General features: G+C 44.4%; 1 protein-coding gene across 2 annotated transcripts in view; it reads left to right on the forward strand.

The window, feature by feature from the left end:
• stard13b (StAR related lipid transfer domain containing 13b) overlaps positions 1-24,626 on the forward strand; it is a 44,381-nt gene that overhangs the window by 8,670 nt on the left and 11,085 nt on the right. Inside the window, exons 1-2 of one of the 2 annotated variants that reach the window (XM_088427321.1) lie at positions 5,577-5,795; positions 24,432-24,503. In XM_088427321.1, coding sequence (XP_088283447.1) covers positions 5,633-5,795; positions 24,432-24,503 — 235 coding nt within the window. In that variant the 5' untranslated portion in view covers positions 5,577-5,632. Of the gene's footprint in view, positions 1-5,576; positions 5,796-24,431; positions 24,504-24,626 lie in introns of those variants that run through there. The other variant, XM_088427320.1, reaches the window with a different exon arrangement.

Raw genomic sequence — 24,626 nt, forward strand, 5'->3', positions numbered from 1 at the left:
TCATAAGGAAAAAAAAGAAGTCTGTTTTCGTGTTCCGCTGCTTGTCCCACAGCTGTTGGACTGCCCCCCCCCCCCCCCCCCCCTCCAAAAAAACCCAAAAAAACAGCTGAGGCCTCCCACCAGGCTCCCCGTTCGAGAAAAAACACGAGTGATTCAAGATCATTAAGACGAGTGATGTTTCCTAGCATTTTTTTTTCAGACCCATACCGCCAAAAGGGGCCGGTCTCTCTCAAAGGCGATTTATTGTTGGAACCCCAAATATGAACGCGGACTTGAAAGCCTGACCCTCGTCTGAAAGACAAGCCCCATTTCAAACACGTGCGTGAAATCCCGACCTCAGCGCGAAACCCGAACCCTAACTTGAAACTCTGACTGGCAATGCTTGACCTCTGTTCCACACACCAACCACACTTGAAACCCGAACGGGAACTCCATTTAAAACCCTAACCGGGTGTTTAAAATCTTGAACTTTCATTTAAAACCCTATTTCAATATTGAAACCTTTGTTTGAAATATTTATTTGAAGCCCTAAGCCTCGGTTTAAAACCCTAAATTCTTTAGAATCCTAACCCGAAATTGTGAATCCAATTCAAAACTCAAATCCAGACTTGAAACTTGAGCTAACTTGAAACCCTGACGTCAATTCGGAATTTCAAACCCCGAATTGAAATTCAATTCGGTTGAAGTTTGGACGCTCGAGCCAGAAAATAAAAAGGCGGATCTTGGAAAAAACCAACAGAAAACTTTTTCCTGCCCTTATTTTTTTTTCCTTCTTTTCATTTTTGTTGTTCTCCGGGAAGAAAAAGAAAAGCCGCGTCGCTCGCGTGGGCGGAGTCCAACCGATCCCGCCCTCCTCGTCTCCCGTTGGCCGTCCGGCGGGTGACATCATGCGCTAAATTTACGAGGCGCTGGTCTCCACCGTAAAGTGTGCCGCTGGCGTGAAGGCGGCATGAAAAATTCCCCACATGGAAAGATGGAAAATCACTTGCGGTTTCCTGACTGCCGAGGAGGCAGCCAGAGAACGGGGGAAAAATTAATACATACACACACCCACACATATATATATATATATATATATATATATATATATATATATATATATATATATATATATATATATATATATATATATATATATATATTTTAAAGAGGGAAGGAGCTTCTGGCTGCTGTTGATATTACAATTTATTAAACCCGCATTACCACCAGATTATTTATTTTACACGTAATTATTCTTTGTTTTATGAAACATAATTATTAAATATATTACATGTTGTACATACATTTGATTTTATTGTATTTTTATACTGTAGTTAATAATCCATAAAGAATTAAATATAAATTATTATATTTACATAATTAGCAGCACTGTTTTTACTAAAAATAATAATAATAATAAAAAAATATTAATTGAAAAAAGTATAAAAGGTAGTCGGATGTCTGAACTTTAAAAAAAAAATGAAAATATGTCTTTGGGATTGAACGAGATTATTACGGTTTTAGGATGGGGGGGCAAGACTCACAGGTCCAAGTTGACCTCTGCAAAACAAGTGAGAAGGAGCCATGACAAAAGGTTCTCAAGAAAATAAGATTAGCCCCCCCCCTCCCTCCAGTCGCCCCCGCCGTCCTAAAGCCATAATCTGAACCCACACCTTGGAAAAATGAACTCGTTTTGGGAATATATGGTCAGGAAATTTATAGCACATGCCTGGGACGAGGCCTCAGGGTTGGGGGCGGCATTTTTTTTGTTTTTTGGGGAGGGGTGGGGGCTTCACGCTCCCCGAGCCCTGTAAAAAGAATATTTAACGGGCTCTAGCCTAAGCGTGACCCAAGTACTTTTGCTCACATCGGGCATTTTCCAACTTCCTGCAGAAATAAATCAATTAGAATAATAGTTGTATTTTGAAATCGCCCCAGTGAAAATGCACCTAGACAAGAAAATAGTTATTCACAATGTCACGAATTACCTTTTCAATTTGTGTTTTTTTTCTGCTCTTACTCGTGGACGAATTGAAATATGGCTTTGTATCTTCGCAAACGTCCATTTCTGGAGTACCTTTTGTCCCCTGTGCCTATTTGCGAAGATCGCTGATGTCATTTACACACGTTCATCTAATCCATTTTGTTATTCGACACGGAGTGGACGTTTTTCCCACAGTCGTTGAACGCATCAAGACAGGCTCACGCAGAGCGTGGCTTTCCTCACTCACACACACGCACACACACGAACGCACATCTGGTGAGAACTGGGAAAAACTTCACCATCATTTCGTAACTTTTCTGATGCTGGATGATAACATTTTTCACTTTGACGTCACGGGGACCTATTTATTGCTTTTATTTTTTCGACGCGAGCTGCTGGACAGGAGAAGCCATTTGAAAGTTAGGCGCCGGGGGAAAAGTTTTTTCTTTTTTGGTGACTGGAGGATTTTTGTGGGTTTGACATCGATTATGTCCGGTTGCGATGACGTCTAAACGGACGTGGGCCAGGCTGAAGTTGCGGCGGTCCCTCAGCGAGCAGCTGCGGAGCTCCACGTCCAAAGCTTGGGACTTCATTTGGAGGAATGTCCGCGAGCGGCGCCTGGCAGGTCAGCAGGACCTCCCCCAGTATCATTTATGACATTCATTCAAAAATCATTGCATATTAAACACAAGTTTCCCGTTTGCACGTCAAATGATTGGCGCATGCATTTTCTTGCCTTTTGCACAGTAGATGGAAACTTTGGAGGAGGTTTTTGTGCGCGGCTCTGACGTGGCCACACGGTGGCGCCAAACAGCGGTTGAAATTAGGAAAGATTTTTCATGACACTCGTTTCGGCAGTTTGACCCTTGTGCGGCATTTTCTCCAAAGCGTTGGTTTTTACATCCTTTTAATACTCTTTGAGGCCATGACAGGACCGGTCCAGTTTTCCTTTCGAATTGAGAGCAAATTAATTCAAAGACGAAGCAATTTATGGCTAGGTTGTGTTGCAGTTACTCATTGGTAATTTGGTATTTTCGTCAAGTTTACTGTGGACGGGCAGTCATTAGTGGCACAATATTTGAATGGTGCCTTCTGATTGGCCAGGAGCCATTTCAGGGTGCAGCCGGGATAGGCAACAAATCAAACAAGCAATAAAATAAAGCAAAGGGATTTTGCAGGCGTCCCATTCTTCAGTGCGATGTGATGCAACGGCCCGCGTAGGAAGTCACACGTGAACACGAGACGTGTTCACGTGGGAACGGCACACTAAGAGAAGATGAAGTCATGCTAATGGGGTACAGATGTTGCATACGATGCTTCTCCGTTTTTTGTTTTTTTTTTTGGGTGAGGGGGTCCAAGGAACTTTTACGGGGGCAGAAACTTTTCCAAGGACTCACTTTCACGTGTGCTCCAAAATACCAGAACTGAAAAACTGGGCGGGGTGTAATTTTGATGACAGCGAGTTCCGATTTTTTTTTTCTTTTTCCTAGGGAAACATTATCTGCCAATGCTCAAATATGGCCCGATTTCTGCTATGTGTACAATACAGGACAATCTTAGTTTGTGGATCTTTGCACTCTGATTTGCTATTAATGATGACGACAATGATGATAACGACGACGACGGCGATGACGATTACGATGATGACGGTGAAGATGATGACGATGAAGATGACGTCGTCGAAGACAATGCTGATGATGACGACGACGATAACGATGAGGGTGACGACGACAACGAAGAGTACCGTGACGACGAGTACCATGACGACGATAATGAAAATGACACTGATGATGACGACAACGATGAAGATGACGACGAAGATGATGACGATGAAGATGACGACGAAGATGATGACGATGAAGATGACGACAACGATGACGAAGACGATGCTGATGATGACGACGGCGATAACGGTGAGGGTGACGACGACAACGATGAGTACCATGACGACGAGTACCATGACGACGATGATGAAAATGACACTGATGATGACGACAACGATGAAGATGACGACGACAATGATGACAACGGCGACGATGACGACGCCGCCGACGAGGACGATGGCGACAACACGAGGGCAAAGTCGACCACGGTGCTGACCGTGACAATGATGACGACCAAGATGTCGGCGACGATGACAACGTTTCAGCTTAGTAGCAAATTGTTGTAAACTGCGATTGCTCATGATTAACTATGGACATTTTTTGGTGGTAAAAAAATATCTGACAACGCCGTTTAAATATAGAAACGACATTGTCCTCATCCTTTAAAGTTTTGTTAACGTTATAGCAAAAAAAACTAAATCAGCTAGCCAGCTATTTGTCATCTGTGTAAGTGAATTGCATATGACCTTTGAACTCTCCGGTTACAACAATTGTGTCATTTAAATCCAAAGAAAAAAATCCCCCAGAGCTAGTCCCCGCATACCGCTTGTCTCCAGTTATGAGCTAGCGATGGATTCCGTAAGTCGATAGGCGCAACTCGCCGTTGGAATGCCATCGTCTAGACGTCTAGTGAGGAAGTAAACACAGTAGGAGTGTGTGTGTTTGTGTGTGTGTGTGTGTGTGTGGGGGGGGGGGGGGGGGGGGGGTAAATCCATCCCATGCTAAGCAACATTTTCTTCTCTGAATGAAGACAGGTGTTTGTGCCTCTGCCCAAGCGGCGTGACGCCTTCAAAAAGGTGTGTGTGAGATTTTATGAAAACACCTGACGTGTTTTGCTCAAACGCGCTCTTTGTGAGATTTGATGGTGGGGGCGGGGGGCACACAGCGGCTCATGTGTTTAACGTTCTGCTGTGACACAAGTGTAACCGCGTGTCGCAAAGCGCCACCGCCAGGCCCGGATCCCGACGGGGACTGGCCTGGGCGGGTCCGGATGTGGACTTTAATCCAGGTGCGAGCAAACTCGTGTCGTTCGCTCGTAAAACGGAGAACAGCGCGCTTTCTATTTCCTTAGCCTGCGGCGCCAAGGCCCAAAATGGGCTTTTTGAACATTTTAATGAGGGTAAGTGGGATTATCATGAGCAGACCAGTAAAAAGTCTCACTACTACGCCCAAAGACGTACAGGAAGTCAAAAATGTGGGTGTTAAAAATGTGAACATTGATGCGTAGATGCTTGGGAACATAACCCCTATGAGTTGAGGAGCTCCAGTGGTTTGCAGCCATCAGCTGGTTCCTATTGGCAATTACAAGGCAATGATTGGGGGGGGGGCATTCTGCAGGGTGCAAAACGACTCCTCCGGTTCTTGTGTCATTTGGATCCATTTGGTCCGTTGGCGGACCCGGCATGACTCCGCATGTCCGAGCACACTAAACAAGTTGTTGCGGATTCCGAATCCGCGGAGTCAAGGCCTATTTTTAAAAGCGTCGGTCCTCCTTACTCAGCGGCCGGGCATTCCGGACGTATTTATATTTCCCTCCCGTGCTGACGGCTCTCCGCACAGAGCTTGGATTCAGCCCGGCTAGGTGGGCAGGACTCCCGCGGCCTCCCCGCCATTGGCCTTCCCCCGGGGTCACGTGAGCGCCCCCCCCCCCCACTCCCGCCCTCTGCGCCGGCCCACTCGGCTCACTCTAGGATTTTTGCACCTCCGCGCGAAGAGTACCGGGCGCTCTCCCGGGCTCGTTTCAGTCGGAGCTCAGCATTTTTTCTTCCCCCCCCGCCGTTTGGACATGTTTCGAGAAGTCCAAGAGACCTCGGGCGGCGAGTGTCTGGGTAGCATGACCCCGGAGAGCCGGGACATCTACCTGAGGATGGACCACCGCCGCAGGCGCTCCGGCTACAGGCTGGGACGGATCATTGCGAGGCAGCAGCTCCTCAAGAGGATAGCTGGAGGTAGGCTGGGGCTGGGGCTGGGGGTGAGGGTGGGAGACAAGACACGCTTGAGGGAATGCATGCCTCAAGTTCTGCCTACCCTTTGACTACTGTCACTTTTAGTTTATAACTACGCTGGAGTCCTTTGTTACTCTCACACACACGCTTTATATCGCCATAGCAGGAGCGGTGTGTTTTTCTTTTCTAATGAAGAGCAAATGAATTGGAACTTGAAACAACTTCTTGTGTTCTAATGACCCCTATGCAAAACGTTGTCCGCTTCAAGTTTTATCCAGATGGACATTACTACCGAGAGGCTGAAATCAGAAGGTCTGGACAAATTGAAAAAAATAGCTTGAATCTGAAAACAGTTGACGGTTAATTTGATAATCGATTACTTGTCGATTAACCCTTTCACTCCCCTAAACTTTTTTTTTGACACTTCTTTATTCATTTTTTTTGATGAGTCCAGAAATTCAATTCAATACCAGGTGTGTGTGTGTGTATGCATGTGTGTATGTATGTATGTATATATATATATATATATATATATATATATATATATATATATACATATATATATATATATATATATATATATATATATATATATATATATATATATATATATATATATAGATAGATAGATAGATAGACAGACAGACAGACAGACAGACAGACAGACAGACAGACAGACAGACAGACAGACAGACAGACAGACAGACAGATAGATAGATAGATAGATAGATAGATAGATAGATAGATATACTTTTTTTCTGTGTTGGGCTTGAAGAGGGTCTAAAATATGCTGAATGAGTTTACTGGAATCATAATCAGACCTCCATGCAAAGCACATTGGAGGTCATGACCTTTGCTCTTGCTTTTTTCCACTTCACGAGAGCGCACAAAGTTTGCTCCTTTGAAAAACTCCCGAAATGTCCCCAAGCCTGTGCGCAAATGCTAAAAGCAAGCCGCGTTGAAAGAACTGTGGCAAAGTTGTCCGCTGTGTAAGGAGTTGAGTCCACGGGAAGCGCCGAAGGCCGAGTCCTCGCGGTGTTGTTTTTCACATCAGCTGATCGTCTGCGGCCATAGACGTCCTTCCGCGTGCCGACAAACTTGACCTTCAGCCGGCGACGGGGCGCTGCGGGCGCACTAAATAATTCCTATTGACTGACAACAGAGAGGCAGATAAATTGGCCTTACGTAAGGCGGCGGCCGTGAACGGCGGAGCCCGACCCGACCCGACCCGACCGCGCAGCTCTACCTACCCCATCCCGACGGTAAACGCGCCGCCGTCGCTTCTTCCGTCGCCTTCGCTCTTCGCTCGCTGATTAAACGGACGCAAATATCGGGCGCTTACTTCACGCTTAGTCTGGATTATTTTCAACCATGCTTTTGATTCATTTTTTATGCGAGCGGAGGAGGCGCCGTAGAGATTTTGATTTCGATTGCGCAAGGCGGTGGTTGCCGTAAAGGAGTGTGTTCAATATGACTGTGCCTACTTTGGAATATCTCTTGTTAGCGCGTATCGTGCAAAGGTGGTAGCTATCGTCAACAATCGGCGAGCGGAGCAGAACAAGCGTTTGGGTTCGCGCTGGCTACGGGCTGTTTTATTTCTTTTATTTCTATCGTGCCAGTCGGTGCTTATTACGATTAACAGAATGCAAAATCACATTTGTGACGACACACGTTTAATGAGCGGAACGTCGGAGCGGATTTTTCGCTGTTTACTTTGGCGCGTAATCATGGCTTGAATCTGCAAAAAGCACAAAGAGAGCCACAGTTGTCTGACATTTCCACATCCTGTCCGCGGAATGCGTCCCAATAATTTCGCCCGTACGCCGGCATACTTTCCAGTCACGCTCAGCGGCTTAGTCACGCGCCTCATGCGCTTGGGCGCCATATTGGACTCGGGAGGAAACGTGCTCATTTTTGACATTGTCGGGCGTGCGTTGTCACGTCGAGCCCCAAATTCTCGCAGGTGTCTGCGTTTGGTTTCAAACCCGCAATTTACCAAAAGTTAAAAAAAGTCATTTTATTTTTGCGTCTCCGGCCGTCAGCTTTGGGGAAAATTCAAGGCTTTTCCGCGCGCCTCATAGCGCGGAAAATACGATAGCGGTATCACGATGGCCCGAATGTCGAGAACATCGTATCAGCGTCGGGAAAAACAATATCCGACGTCCTTACTGATTAGCGCGCAAAGCAAGCAAAAACGCCAAGAACAAATTGACGTGCGATCCGATCATTGGATGAAATAATCCATAATTGTAAAAATATTCAACAGTGTCAGCCCTGATGAGAAGGTCCTCAAATGCGGCATTGTTCCAATTCCCATCATTTTTTTTCTCCGGCCATTGTTGCTCTGTTCAATATTTGAATCGTTTTGGAATGTTATCTGGGCCTGTTTTGCTCGGCCTCACCTGGCACCACCAAATGCCACAGATAACGCCATTAAGTATTTTCAGAGCGACAGAGACTGCGCCACGCGCACATTCGCATAAATAGCGGCGGTGGCGGCGACGACTCCTGCATTCCAGCCTTCTGTTGACACAGCACGTTCAAAGAAGTGTGTGTGTGTGTGTGTGTGTGTGTGTGTGTGTGTGTGTGTGTGTGTTGTGTGTGGGGGCTGCATTTTGCCATCAAAATTGACAGCATATTTAAAATGATTTTCTAACATCTATTCTCATGAGGGGCGGACTGCTGAAATCATTAAAAAGACTTAGTGCCAATGTTATGTCAGTTTTTATGATGGGCCTGGTCCCAATTCTCTTCAAATTGCGACGGGCAACTGTAAATATACAGTATTGTTGAAAAAAATACAGTATGTATAAAGACATAAAGATGAAAATTCTTTTTTGCTCCCCCCAAAAATTCCTATGACGTTGTTTCCATTTATTTATACAATACAAATTTTGTATAGAACAGGGGTCCCAAACGCTTGAGATTTTATTTATTTTATGGTGACCGGGGGGTTATATATCTTACAAGACAACTTGCAACTTATTATTTTAGCCAGGAACTTCAAGTCATAATGAGCATTTTGCAGGCCGCCTAAAATGAAGTGGGCCGGATCGGGCCCCCGGGCCTTCAGTTTTACACCTGTAAACGTATACGACGACAATAAGTAAGGCAGTTTGTTTTTTTTGTCTTTTTTCCTTTTTCATATGTCTTTTTTCATATGTCGTAAGGCATATTTTTCCTTTATATTTAACCGTGTAATTTTTTGTTGTGTTGTTATTATGAATTGGTAACAACAACATAAATGCTTGCAGTCCCACCCCCAGAATTTTTAAAAGTTGGGTACTTTAGCCAAAAATTTGACAAATCGGCGTTTTGCGTGCCACATAAAGTGATGTGGCATTCCAAATCTGCCCCCCCGGCCTTGACTTTGACACCTGTGCGCACAGGGAAACAGCTGGCACAAACGCAAATCCTAATGAGCTAAACGCATACAAGACAGCACTATATAACATGCTAACATGAACTAGCATGTTAACCACAGTCACAAGTTATTGCTTCAAAAAACAAACTCATTTTGGGCGTATATCATCAAGGACAAGGTGCGTATCGCCGACAGCGACGGATTTCAAGTGAAGCCGCACCGCCCTTCCTCAATACAAAATGTAATGCCAACAGTGGCCAGAGGTGGCGGCATAAAAAAAGATCAAGCCAAACAGAGCACAAAGGAATGAACGGTTCAACTAAATCGGTTCCAAAACATGATTTCAGGTGGGGCTCCTGGGTACCAGTTGATCCTGTTGGGTACCTATAGTATAGAACACATAAGAAGAAGTAAGAATAAATAAATACAATAGTTTCAAAGAATTCCAGATGCTTCACTCCTATTAATAGTCTTTAACGCTTCACAAAATAGTCTTGCGGGCCGGATGAAACCTCCTCGCGGGCTGGATCCGGCCCACGGGCCTTCCATTTGACACCTTGTAATTCAGTGTTTTTTACTGTATTAGCCAGCGAGCTAATGAGTTAGCGACCGGACAGCCGTGAGTTGTACATTTACGTCGGCCGTGTGACATTTCATAACAGATCCGTTCCTTCTGCTCGACACCCTGTCAAAATATTTTTGCAGTAGACAAGACAACGTACAAAAGGCGCAAAGAGTGCGAAGGCGGCGGCCGCCGCGGGAATGGGAATGTTTCCGTGGTTTTCGTTTCCTGGAAATATTCCAGTGGGCACTCAGAAAGGGCCTCTGCGTTTGCATTCTGACTGCTTTAATTTTTTTGCTCATTTGAGTGTTTCCTCCTCCATGGTTGACAGCGTCCATCATCAATGAGCACTCTTGTCTTTGCAGAAGCAACTTTTTTCTTGTGTCCCGTTGGATCACATTAGTGTGTGTGTACTGAAGGCTCTCGAAATGTTGTTGCATAAGAGTGTTGCAACACTTCTCCACTTTCCCCCGCGCTGGTCTAACTGCAGTAATTCCCCGCATACTTATACACTAGCTTAACGGGTACCCGAGGAAAACTGCCTGGAAAAAAAATGAACCGAGGTCCTCGCATTACCCAAGGCCTCATTTTACTCCTACATCATGAGAGGTGTGTGCAGCTCCCAATTAGACAAGTGATGAGAACCGAATTGGCAGTGTGCTGTAATTCCCCGACTAGAAGGCGCACTTTTGTGTACTAATGTTCCTATAAATGTACCTTTCCGTCCCCTAATTTCTAGACTTTGCCCATTTGTATTTTTTCACGATAATATGCTACATTAAGTTCATCATGATTGTGCAATACAGTACAATACTGTTTTCGCCTCCTAGTGTTTTTTGTAATCAAAAACATTAAAAAGCCCAAGCTGGGTCAGTATTTTCCCCAGGGGTTAAAAATGTCACGTTAGATTGGTGTTGGATTCCGCTTGAAAAAAAAAAAACGCCATCGAAGCTAACGTCCCCCAAAACGGCGTCGCCCAACGTTATTGTTGGGTTTCCCCCTCGCCAAAGTGGAGAAGCGGCGGCGCTGGACCGTTTTGGGGACGGTCTTGGAACGCTTCCCTCCGCCTCTCATGAATTTTCCTCAATGGAGCGCTGGCATGCGACTGTAATAAGGAAGCCGGCCGGCGACGAGGTAGCATTGTGGCGCTTTGCCCGTTTCATCTTTTATTCATGAGCGCCGGCTTTATGCGCTCGTCGTTGTCATGCAGATTTTTGTTTGCGGCTTTCCGAGGCCTAGTAAATAGTGAGTCGGAGATTAAGGGGAGGAAAAAGGCATTGGGACAATGTGATTAGCTTGTGTGCCTACATCCGCCGCTGGCGTTTACGCACTCGAAATGCATGAGCTCCTCTTTATTTTGCGCGTATCTGAATTCACGACGACTAAGTAAGTTAGTCACGGCGACCTGTAGGATGTTCTCTCCCCCTTGTGTCAAAGGATTTGGAGCAGTGCGCTCCCCTCCAAAGGAAACGGATTCATCGAAGCCCGACATTTAAAACGGACCTTTTTCAAATGGGGGTGTACCTACGTGAGATTATTAAAAGGTTACTGCAGGTCACAACAAGTCAAATTGGAACCTTTTCATTTTTTTGTATTATTATTTTAAGCCGTGACAGGAACGGGACATTTTTGTTTTCGAATTAAGAGCAAATTACTTGGAACATGAAGCAGCTTGTTAAATTGTTTTCAGGTGACTCCTTTGCAAAGTCTTGTGTACGTCTGTTTTGATTGTGACGCAATCGACACGAAGCGAATGATGAAAACTGCTGGTTTATGCGCTGTTTAAGGCACAGCGGATTCTACGGCGCATTGTCAGCTTTTAATTCAAAGATTTAAGTGCGCCTTTTAGGGTGAAAAATATGGTAACATAGTCTGTTGTCGACATTTTTTTGGGGGGTGTGGATGGAGCAAATGTTTATTTTGTTTTATGTTACAGCTGGCCGGCATCTGATTCAAATGACACTTTTGATAATAATGCCAAAGTGAGGCAACAGATACTCTGGTGCGTAGTTTGCATTGTTTAGCATTGCAAATATTAGAAAATCCCAAAGATCGTTAGAATTAAAGCTAAACTTGAATCTACTTCCATATGTGGAACAATGTCGTCATTTAACAAGGCCAATATTAGGGCATCCCCAGAAAGTAAAGCTCCATCCGTCTGATAGTTTGGATTTCTGTTTTGTGGCCTCTAGGGGGCAGCCTGAGTTCATTTTTTGCTTGTTGACCGCTCGACATGCGGGGCGGCAGCCTGGCTAATCATTGACAGCGGTGCACATTTCGCAAATGCTCCTGTGCACTGTAACACAAACGCATGGTCACACATTAACAGGGACGCATGGGAAACTGGGGGGGGGGTTCTGTAGTCCTGACCTACCCACCTCCTTTTGGACTACAATCTAACAGTTTGCACAACATGTGTGCGCTTGCTTATCTGAAAAGAGCAATGGCACATTCTTCCTTGTTATTGCACTAGCTTATCTGCAGTGCTGCATTGTCAATAGAAGTATGTGCTTACAGTACTACGAACTACTTTTCAGGTTTCTCTCATTGACTTGATTTGTTTTTCAAATGATTTTTTTTAACTACCTCGCTCAAACCTACCTAGCTCTAAAATAATCCAGTTTGTGTGTAAAAAAAAAAAGGGGGCTAGACCAAATTCACCAGACTTTCTGGCTTGTATTGCAAGAACTAATTGGATTGTCTCATTCAAAACAACCCACAAAATCCACACAAATGTGACACAAGTCATGAATCCCACCAAATTGGCTTATTTTTGACACAACTGACTGTTCAAGTAAATACTTTCTAAAAACCTTTTTGTGCAAAAAAATATATAAATAAATTAAAAAGCCAAATATTGGTCAAAAAAGGACCAGCCGGGTCAAAAATAAGCTAGTCTCGGTAATAAAAAAAGAAAGGAAAAACAATATTACAAATTGTTCCAAGTTTTATAAATTCATGTAGAATGTTTGTTTTTTCATATTTTGAGTCATTTTACAAAAAAAATATTCTACATTTCTATTTATTTCAATGGGGAAAATGGATTTGCGGTACAAGTGGCCGCAGAACCTTTGAAATCCCCAAGTGGAGGCGCAGCGTGACTGCCCCCATGTGGTGGAGAGGAGTACTTCCATCCCTGCCTCGTGGCCGTTAGAGAAGCGAGGAGCCGGTTTTATGGCGGAGTTCCTGAGAGGCCTTTCTCACGGTGGGGGCCCATGTTCCGACCTTGCCCCCCCCAACCTCCGGCTCCCCTCTTGACTCTTCCCCAAAGAGGGAGGCGACCCCACGCTGTCCCCTCTGGGACGGGCTCCAAATGAGATGGACCTAATGAAGAGCTTCTTCTTCTTTTTTTTCTTTTTTTTTTTTCCCCCTCTCGTATCTTGCCGTGTTGTTTACAAGAGCCCGGCGCTGTTTCACATGAAGCAGCTCACAGTACAGTGCCAACTTGACTTGAAGAAACATTTGTCCCGTGATGAGGTTCGTTACTCAAATCTCAAATCCGCTCTCCCAACTGAAACAAATGGAAAATATGAAATTCCCTTCCCCTCAACAGAACGGACGTTTTTCTAAATGTATTCAATTCAATAACATTGCGAGTACTCAAATCGTCACTGAGACTGATAGCAGCTACCGATACCGCTACCACTTTTGAGAAACAAGGGGAGACAGAAGACGCTATATCAATATCGATTTTGAGTTTGAACTGCTATTTTACTCGCCGCCAGGGGGCACTCTCCACTAGTAAACGCAATCAGGCACATTACTGGTGTGTTGATGCAGTATTCTAACAATCCGAGTGAGTCGGTGTTGTTTGAACTAAAGTATCTTCGTGCTGCGCTTAATAATAACTGCGACAGTAATAAAAAAGAATAATTTAAATATATTGTCAAACATATGGCCCGCGGGCCGGTTCTGGCCCGCAAACGGGGCCCGTGGGATGATTTTGTAAAGTATAAACATGAGCAGAAATAGTTGAGTTTGCAAACCACCCTATGCAAAATAGGCGGGGTTCACTGCACCCTTTGTTTTTATGCGTGGGTTTAAAATTTGACGTATGTCAAGTCACGTGACCGGCAATCGGCAACTGAGCATTTCAGCGACACCTACATGTAAACGTTTGGGAACATTTGGTGCCTCCAAGTGCATGTTTTCATAGCGTCACTGTTACACACGCTTTCTTAACTGGAATGCGGCATTTGACGCCATTTTCAGTAAACCCCCCCCCCAAGGCTGAGCAATCGTTACAATGAACAAAGGCTTGCGGGGAAACACAGCACACAGTCAGCCACTGTCCGTATTCCACCTACAGACAGTTATTTATTCATCTGCGGACAAAAGACAACAGTGAAAAAAAAAGGGTGGCGATAAGGCCGCAAAGATCAACAGCGAGCTCCAGTAGAATCCGGCAAAATTCCCACGTGATGTTTTGGGTCTATAAAGAAAGCAAATTCTTGCCAGAGATGTCCATCAAAAGGCTTGAGCGATCAGAAATATTTTTTCAAAAGAAAAAAAGATGCTCTACATATCCTTGACAAAAAAAAATGAGGTCGCTGGTCTGGTCATATAACAAAAAGGTTGTAACTTGACAGGTTGGAACTTGATTTTGATTGGTAAAGCTTCGTCCAATCATCTCCCATGAGAGGGCAACCATCAAAATAATAATAATAGTAATAATAATAATGATAATAATAATGCGACATGCGTGAATTTGGCCATCAGGCCGCGAGCGGTATTCCAGGAGCGAGGGATGAAAGGCTGCTCTGCGTGCGTGTCCTTCAGGAGGTGAAACGGCGTGTTACCACAGCTGTGGCGCTCTTGTTTGAATTCAATCCGGAAAAAAAAAAAAACATAGCCGGGGTGACTTTTGACCCGGCGCGCTTTGACGACGGTCAACAACAGCAGCTCCCCAGCTCGCGTGCTCCTGTTATTTACCCCCTCAATCAATTAGCTCTTGCTGTGTGGCTTTGCGCGCGCGTGCGTGCCATCGAAAATGCGACGCTTCTTTAAAGCTTCACTGTTTACGCTAAAGAGATGAATGCCGCGGATTCTTTGAAGATGTGATGGGGCTCTTGGCAAAAGACATGAAAAGGTGCAGGGCCTTATGATTTGTGCGTCCCCAGCCATTTTCACGCAGACATCCTGCAGCAGAAAAGCCATAACCAGCACAGAGCATTTTTACATGGAAAAACAAAATGAGTGCTGTGCCTGATTTGTCGAACTTTAGCACTTGATAGGTCGTGGCGTGCCAAATAAAAGGCATATATAGCATTTTGAGTCCAAATAACACAATTTAGCAATAGTTTGCTTCATGTTCCAACTCATTCCCTCTTCATTTGAAAAGAAAACTGGTCCTGCCTTGAACAAATGGAAAAAAATCTACTTAAGAAAAAAGTATTGCAACCGATTGAATCAAATTGTTATTTTTGTATGTGTCAACTCTGTGGCGCTGTCATCGACGTGAAGCCACCGGCGGCCATCTTACGTTGCCATCCGCCGAGCGGGCCTAGCGTCACATGCTAATTCAAACGAGGACCCAAAAGTGAATCTGAGCGTCCGCTGGCTGGCTTCGCTGTGTTGTCGCGGAAACGCGGCCCGGGGCGGATGGCTTGAGAACCGGAGCGAGGCTCACGACCCCCCCCCCCCCCCCCCCCCCCAAATCAAATGAGGCTTCAGGAAGTCTGCGGGCGATTCAATGCGGGCTCCGTGTGTGTAATTACTGTCCTGCCGCTCGCCGACTGTTAGTCACTTTGTTTGAGACGGACGATTGAGACGTTGTGTTTGGCTGCAAGTTTCATTCGTCGAAACATTTCCTTTCAAACGGGTTCGCAAAGGCACAGAGTTAGTCTAGCTTCTTATCAAAAATCCAGGCGTAATTCAATCAAGATGGTCATTTTGGATGACTTCATCTCGTAGAAACTTGCCTTCAATAATCATGAGTTTGAAAAGATAAAAATCCAGATTTTTTTTAATTAATTGTATTTAAAATTTGACATTTTTCATTTTTTTATCATTTCATTATTTATTTGAAAAATTAAGATATGTTTTAAAAACATTTTTATTCTATACTCTCCAATGATTTTTTAATATTGTTTAAAAAAATCAATTTTTAATCAATATCTCACAATTGAAAAAACTTTTTTTACAATTTATATTAATCATTTATCAAATTAGCAAATGGCTTGGCCAGTTAAAAAAAGAAGGCTTATTTGTTAATAAAAGGATGAAAATTAATCTGATTCATCAAATAATGGACACAATCAATAAATAATATTAATATACGCATTAATTTTTGTTAAAAAAACGTTTTGCTATTCATCGTAATGATTACATTAGTTCTGACTTCCATTGACTTTTTTTTTTAATTTAATGTTGAAGGAATTGTGTTTTTTTTTTTTTTTTTTTTTAATCAGCGAGCGTTTGCCAAGCGCCACCTGGTCTGGTCACGACAAGCGTGCCTTTGTGGCGCTTGTCCGGAGTCCCGCTGGGCCGTTAATTAAAAGCCTCCCTCAGAAAGGCCAATTTCCAACATTCCGACGCAATTATTTGCCTTGTGGGGGACGCAATCGATAGACGTCATCCCTTCCCAAAAAACATTCAAAGTTTCCTTTCGGCCGCCATACATCACATTTATTAGATATTTAGATGTATTTAATCAATGGCTGACTGCTCAGTGTGTGCGATTAGCGCGATCAAGACTGAAGACACGCCTTCTTTTAACTCATTCAATCCCAAAGACGTATTTTGACGTTTTTTGTTTCTTTTTCTAATCCGTTCGATCCCAGCTATTTATTTAGTTTTTTTTTTTTTTTTTTTCAAAGATATTCGATTGTTTGTCTGATAGAAGGTCTAAAATGACTGGTGCTAAATGAATTAGCTACTAAAGTAATACATTACTTTAGGTATAAGTGTAATCCAATACTTTACTACACAAAGTAATGGATCATTTTAGTACTTATTTTTTTTTCATTGTTTTCAAGTGTTTGGCTAAAAGAGGGTCTCAAAATACTTAAGTAATTCATTACTTTAGCATTTAATTCCCTGAAACAAGTTGTCGTAAGTTTTACTTTGATGTTGAAGGCGTGTTGCTTTCGTACAAAGAAGTAATGGATTACTCTAGTACTTAGATTTGTTTTCTAGTTTTCAAGTGTTTGATTAAAGGAGTATTTCAAAAATAACGTCCATTTCTTTATATTTGATGAGTACTTTAGATGCTAAAGTAGGTCATTACTTTATGTAATAATTTAGACACGAAATAATTGATTACTTACTATTGAATTTACTAAAATAGTTTAATTGAAGGTGTGTTACTTAAGTACCGAAAGTAGTGGATTATTTTAGTTTAGTTTTTATTTGAGTTTAGTTTTGTTTTCAATTGTTTTGCTAGAGGAGAGTCTCAAAATAAGATTACTGTAATTATTTTATGTAATGGATGAATACTTACTATGACTTTGCGTAATACTTTAGGTGCGAACGTGGTTGATTACTTTATTTAATTCTCTAATTTGTTACTTCAGTCTTGAATTAATTTAGTAGCAGTCATTTTCAGACGCTTCTATAGGTAAACACTTGAATTAAAAAATGATTAAAGGGTTGGATGTTTGAAAGGGGCAAAAAAACAAAGATAAAAATATGTCTGGGATTGAATGAGTTAAAGCCCTCCAGGTGTGTTTTGATACAGACACTCACAGTCAGCTTTTGTTTTTGTTTTTTGTTTTTTCTTTCTTGGAGACAGGTCTATTTTCAATCCTCGTCTGGGTGATTCACTGGCGCAGCGGCAAGGAACTGAGGAACGGGGTAGACGAGGTTTTTCGAGGGTCCACGCAGTTAGCGTCAGCATATAAATCCAAAGGGTTTGTTTTAGAGTGCTTTTAAAGCGCCTGGTATTTATTTTGAAACGGCGACTAAAGCCGGGCGCCTCCGTCTTTCTGTCTGCACTCGGGGCTTTATAAGGCTCCAGCAGTTGTGTTTTACAAGCGTGAAATGGCTGAGCAGGTATCGGGCCTACATCTGGAAAATCTTCTTGTCTTACTGCCCAATGGGCGGACGGGGAGCTCTTATGTAATGGCACGCTGTGCACGTTAAGAGAATTCATACTTTACATTTTCGCATATCTATGTGGTCCGTTCTTGGAAGGCGTTTTTTTGATGAGTCCGTGCTGGTTGCGCATCGAGACGTTTTTCATGTTTCATCGACCCAACGATACTAAATGGAAGCGCGCGTCGTATTTTCCGTGCGATAATGCGCACCTAAACAGGAGCCGCAAACTGACGAGGAACGGATTCGCCACCTTTTTGTCACCGAGCCAGATGAGTTCGCAAATGGCGGCGGCCTCAAAAGTATTTTCGAGGCTCCCGACGGCCTATCCGTGCGAGGAAACGAGCTGACGCCTCCCGTTAGTTTGCCGTTAATTGTCGTCGACAAAATTGCCAAGTGTCGATCTGTCCCTTTTGTCGAGCGTTGACCCGTCCCTTCGTCGACAAAATTGTCAAGTGTTGATCTGTCCCTTTAGTCAAGCGTTGACCCGTCCCTTCGTCGACAAATTTGTCAAGCGTCGATCCGTCCCTTCCTCGACAAAATTGTCAAGTGTCGATCCGTCCCTTTTGTCGAGCGTTGACCCGTCCCTTCGTCGACAAATTTGTCAAGCGTCGATCCGTCCCTTCGTCGACAAAATTGTCAAGCGTTGATCTGTTCCTGTTCCTATACACCAACAATTTCTCATTTCGTATCCTGGAGTTTCTTTCATAACTAGAGATGATATTTTTCCAAAGAGGCGCTTGGTAACCTGAACCTTTGGTGAGGATTGCGCTCGATTACTCGAGGACTCATTTCACCCCTGGTTCTTAAATGCTTTTCAACCACGGATCGCGATTCCTCGCGTTAGGATCCGTGTGCCGATTTGTCACAAGAAAGTCATCAGTCTCTCAGATGACAGAGATAAAACACATCCTTTCATTGGTGGACTCCTTCCAGACAGTTTAGGCAGACGACCGAGTGTGACTCACAGCTGCTGCCGCGATGTCATACTTTTTCCTCCCCTCAAGGTTTTTCTCGCCCCCCCCGGAAGAACATCTGTGCTGGTCGAAAACCACATTCGGTTCAAACAAACATTCCCAAGAGACAAAGCTTTGATGATGTAATGCGGCGAGAATACATTGAAAAGATCCCGCAGGGGTTCTAGAATTCCGTGGCAAAATCTTGGCGAGCGGGTTGTCTTGGGCACCGTTGGCTAGGAGGGTTGGGCACAAAAAAAAAAAAAAAGGGGGTGGGATGGCTCCACCACAGAAAGGGGGCTGGCTTGAAGGAAAGATTTAGGACGGGCCTTTAGTGGAGATGTTGGGGAGGGGGTTTGACAAGGCGAGAGAAGAAGGCGAAGAAGGAGCTCGGTTCAAGCTCCAAGCTGTGCTGAGAGCGAGCAGGAATGCGGCCCGGCGTGGGAAGGAGAGATGCTCTGACTTGGCCGGGGCCTTGACGGATAGGAGACGCAGCCTGGCTGTATGATGAAAGTTTCCCGTGAGTACGCGAATGTTTGGCCGGGCTGGAGCTCCGTGGTTTAGGACGGTCCCGCCGTTCTTCATCCTTTCACGGAATTTAACTACTGTATTTTCCATGCAACTACGTCAGTTTGACTCTAATCCTGTGCTAGCGCAACTTAGTGACTATCATGGCAGTAGTCCTTGAGATTTGGCATTTTTGGGTTGTCTCGTACTTGATTCAAAGCGCTGGGCGTTTGACTCGGACTTGTCTCGCACCCGCCCGTCGGACCCGCAAAATATGTTTACCGATTCGAGCGAGTCCGACCGTGATTTAACTCCTGAAGCTGAAGGTCATCCGTCAAAAGAAATTCGGACTTGTCTCGGACTCGGCTATCGGACCCTGAAAAGATTTTTCCGACTCGGCCGAGTCCGACCACGATTTTACTCCTGAAAATAAACTCAAAATGAAGTTTTTCAGATAATGAAAATAGCCTTTTGATGGGTTAACCTGACCGCTAGCACCAAAGTGCACGCGCGAGATGTGGTTATGGACTTAGATCCTGTGAACTCTGACATTACTTGGACATTTTTGACTCAAACTGGAGCCTTGATGACTCAAATTTGACTCTGGCTTGATAACAGCCCTGGTGACGATTTCATGTGCAAACTGTTGTAAACTCTTGATCTCATCCAGACTTGGATTTAGACCTTGTGGACTCCGGCTTTACTGGGACTCGAATTTTGCGCGTGTGTGTATTAGTGTCTGACACAATAGTCTTCGATCACTTCTATCATATGAAAGACTGATTTCCATTCCTTAGAATTACAGGTCTGATATATATGTGTTGTATGTATGGCAACACTGCCACACGCTGGTAACCGTTATCACAACAGTGCTCACTTGGCTTATTATTAGATACGCATGAGTCAAGGGTGTCAGCTACCCTCCATGAAAAAAACGTATTTGACCAGAATTTGATTATTTTTATTACTTTTTCTAAAGACGAGAATTCTCATCCACGTTCATGTACCCTGTAAGGGAACTCGGACCCCCAATTGAGAACCGGCGCTAAAAAACATTGAATCTTGTATCCTACCGGGTGGTTTGTAGGGCATTTGGTGTCATTGTCCCATTTTTCCGCCATTGTTTGCGGGTGCGCAACCAAACGTCCCGCTCGAATCTTATCGCACACATCTGACCTCGCTGCGGGATTGCGTAATCATAACGTTGCATAATATCGCATAGAAAAAGTAGCTGCCCGCTCTCCGCTTTTGCACGGCACACATCGGGGATATTCTGTGTTGTTGCGGTGTCCCGTCCCAACGAGTCCGCGTCTTGTCTTTTGTGGACTTGTAACTGGAGACCGTACGCAGGTCGTGAGCGTAGCAAACACAAGCTCTCATTCTTTGGCACGGTGCCCGCCCCGGCCTTTTATCCACGGGAGATTTCCTCGGAGAGAGGATGAGAGGACAGAATGTCTCCGTGTCGCGTTACCGAATGCCAAACACGGAGGAATTCCCGGCTCGTGTTACTTTGGAGCGTCGGCGGGGGTGCCGCGGGCGGGGGGGCCGGGCTGGCCGGACGGAACAAAACGGGACGGGATACAAGCACCTGGGAGGGAGGCGGGGCTGCGCGCGAGCCGGCGATGCGGGCGCGGAGGCGGCAGATAGGAACGGACGTTGGCGGCGGCGTGTTGACGGGGTAAACACTGGACTTTCCAAGGACGGACGTGGAGCTGCGGCGGCGTGGGAGGGGGGGACCGCTAATATTTATTCAGTTGTTGGTCAGGGCCGGAGAGCAAAGTCACTTTTCATTGATTTGGCCCTCGTCACACGCATGTGAAGCAAAGCAGGTGAGTGGCGGCTTGCTTGGCTACTGCGGTTGCGTGAGAGCGAGGTCAAACGTCAGAAGCGGCGCGCGCGAATGCGGGATTTCGCTTGGCGGCGATTCCGGCCGGCGTCGGTAAGCAAACCGGCTGCAAATCAGCTCGTTTTACTTTGCTTTTTGCTCTGAAAATGTAGTTACCGTATTTCCTGCACTATAAGGCGCACCTTCAAAGAATGGCCTGTTTTAAAACCGTTTTCATATATAGCGGGGGTGTCAAACCCAGTTTAACGGCGGGCCAATTTGTACTTGGAGTTTCTGTCGGAGGGTCGTCATGACTGTGAAGTCGAATCGATTTTAAATATGATTATCACACATTTGAGATCCCAGGCCGGTAAAAACTTTTCAAAAGAGGGGCCAGGGGTAACAAAAAATGCTTGTTGCTTCGAAACCTTTCGAAGTTGAAGACAACTTGAAAGATTGATATTTTTATTCATAATTGGCATTTTAGTTTGTTAGTTGGAGTTTTGAGTTTGACACTTGTGATATATCGGGCACACTGCATTATCAGGCACATGGAATAGAAGCTGCAGTAATGGCTGGGTATGCGTTATGCATCCACTGCGCTATAGGGAATGGCAACAAAGCAATCGTCAAACCTCATTTGTTGGCAAAATGAAGAATAAAGATGATTTGTGGCAAGTACTATCTAAAGAGTGGGGAAAAATCTCTCTTGATTACGTTAAAAGACTCTTCAGATCAATACCAAGACTAGTCAAGAGTTTAAAAGAATGTAATTAGGATTTAATTCAATATTTAACTTAAATTGCAACTAAAAATCTTGGAATATATTGTTTTGTTGATTTTAAAAACAGTATCTGGAATCATTTGATATAATGACAAAAACTCCCTTTTTTGCGCCTTGTCCCCAATAAAATCGTTTCAAATGGGAGTGACTGAGTTACTTCATTCACTGCGAGCCTTGTAAAATGGATCTTTGACTTCAATAGCCATCAATGGCAGTAAACGCAGTCACCACTGGTCATTGGAGAGCAGGAGGCATAATACGGAACTTTCGCGCAGCTTTCGGAAATCGGATAGATGAGAAATCTACATCTGTATGGATGTTTTGTCGGAATTTGAGAAAGATTTCATTGTTTGCACAAATGCATAATGGATGTCAGTGGATTACAGTGGATGTAAAGTATATTCTAGTACTAACAAATAACCTATATATATATATATATATATATATATATATATATATATATATATATATATATATATATATATATATATATATACACACACACACACACACACACACACACACACACACACACACACACACACACACACACACACACACTGTATGTGCGCGGAGTATCAGGTAACAGTGTAGTGTCGGGCAACGTTTCTCAGCAGTGGCAGTAAATAGCCGTGTTAGCATTAATGGGAAGGCGCCAACAGTTTGTTTCCTTGCCATGTCAACAGCAGCGGCAGGGTCATGTCAACTTGATGTCTTCATGTTGTTATGCGGTGACCGCGCGTCTTCGAAAGTCTGTTTGGAGGAACACCGGCGTCATCCTGGTGGAAAAAAACGGCGAGCGCAACACGGTGCCCGTTAGAACGAGATACGTGAAGTCAAACGCGAACTCCGGTTGCCTTTGACCTCACCAACACGTTTTGGGCCGCAAGCCAATATGTCACTTGCTGATCATTGATTCGGGCAATGCGCCGCTACGCTGAGAAGATAGGGAATGAACCCTGACACAAGTGGCGAAAAATGGCAACCCCCATCTCTAGAATTGTATCACGTGTTCTATGCAGTTCACCTTTCACAGCTTCACTGTTTCATAGAATTTTGAAGCAACCCTATTGTGTCATGGCGGCAAGATTTTACGCGGTTCTCGTGTTGGATCTCATTAGCTGGCGCGGGCAGCTGCTAATGAAGTGCCTGACCAGCGGATGCTCGGATGAATTCAACCAATGGGAGCAGGCCGCTTCTTTTACTAGCCCGTGGACTTTTTTACAGACACGCAAACGGCAGCTTTAGCAGGTAAACATCTTAGAAACTCGGTGGCGCCTTTGAGGCCAGCTGAAGGCTCAGAAGTTTGGTTTGCTGCTTATATAAGGGCCATGTGAAGGAGTCAGGCTGGCTTAAGAGCAAGGACACATCCCCGCTATCTCACAATACTCAAGCGTTGGGTCTGTGTGTGTGTACTCTTTGTTTTCGCCGCATGGTGGGGACCAAATTTACTATATTTAATGTATTATTTAATTTTTCACTTGTAGAGACCATTTTAGAGGACCCCACAAGTCCATATCGGTTTGTGAGGGTCAAGACTTGCTTTTATTGAATAGTTTTGAAAGTCCAGGTCTTACTTTCTTTCTGAGGACCTCTTGCACTTGTGTAGACCTTTTGGGTGGACCCCACAAGTCCCGACCTGTTTTTAAGAGTCAAGACTTGCTTTCGGGGAATAGGTTCGAAAGTCCAGGTTTTACTGTCTTTCGGAGGACCTCTTGTACTTGTGTAGATCTTTTTGGGCTCACAAGTCCAGACCTGTTTTTGAGGGTCAAGACTTGCTTTTACAATCAAGGTTGGAATTGGAGTTTTGTTGAGATTAGGGTTAGGAAATCTGTTTTGATGGTTTAGATTAGAGAGGCTAGGAAATGCATTTTGTCAATTGGAGGGCCCCACATGATAGAAACAATTCTTGTGTGTGCGCATGTGTGTGAAGGGGCAACGCACCCACGCGTCTGGAGAAGTCGGGTAAGCTTTTTCCAGCCATGTGCAATTCGTCATTGGGTCAAGTCAGAACGAAAGTGACCTCACTGTGGTTTCATTTCGCTCGGCTCCGCGTTCTTAAAATGGATACACGGTGGAAAATTGGCTTTCCGATTGCTGGGACCAAAATAGCCGGGGTCCCGGTAAACGCACACCCTTTGTGAGCTGCCGTTTTACTAGAAGCGTGGCATCGCACGTTTCAAAAATCACGTTCAGCGCACATGGATTTGACGGGTAGGCTGGGTGAAGATCTGCCATTTCGGAACAATATCACGGAGAAAAACGTTACGTTACGTTAAATACCCATTTGGTATTGGATGAGTTATTGGCAATTTTATATTCCTCCAATTTGTAATTACTAACCCGCGATCGTAAAAGAGAATGACCGAGACTAGCATTGCTGCCGTCAATACCTTGAAAAAAGGCTTTGGCTAATCAATATGTATTTTGCACTGGTAAAGAGGTTACTTGACTGAAAAATTATTTGACAGGAGGTACATCATCAAAAAAGATTGAAAAATGCTGGAAAAATGCTGGAAAATGTCATTTGGAAAGAAAAAGGAGGTTAAGACATCAGGGAGGAAAAAATAGCTAAATATGTTTCCGTGTGCCGTCCCGTGTTTGCAGAGATCGAGGCGAAGGAGGCGTGCGACTGGCTGCGGGCCGCCGGATTTCCCCAGTACGCTCAGCTCTTTGAAGGTAAATATCAAAACTCCCAAGCCCATCGCAAAGTGGAAAAGTCTGCCTCGGGGGACTTCAAGATAGAGACGTGAAGATTGTAAAGCCCAAAGAACCCCGCCAGAGCTTTTATTTCGGCCCATT

The sequence above is a fragment of the Hippichthys cyanospilos genome, chromosome 11, assembly GCF_059441005.1.
Source record: "Hippichthys cyanospilos isolate Australia breed blue-spotted pipefish chromosome 11, RoL_Hcya_1.0, whole genome shotgun sequence".
Taxonomy (NCBI): domain Eukaryota; kingdom Metazoa; phylum Chordata; class Actinopteri; order Syngnathiformes; family Syngnathidae; genus Hippichthys; species Hippichthys cyanospilos.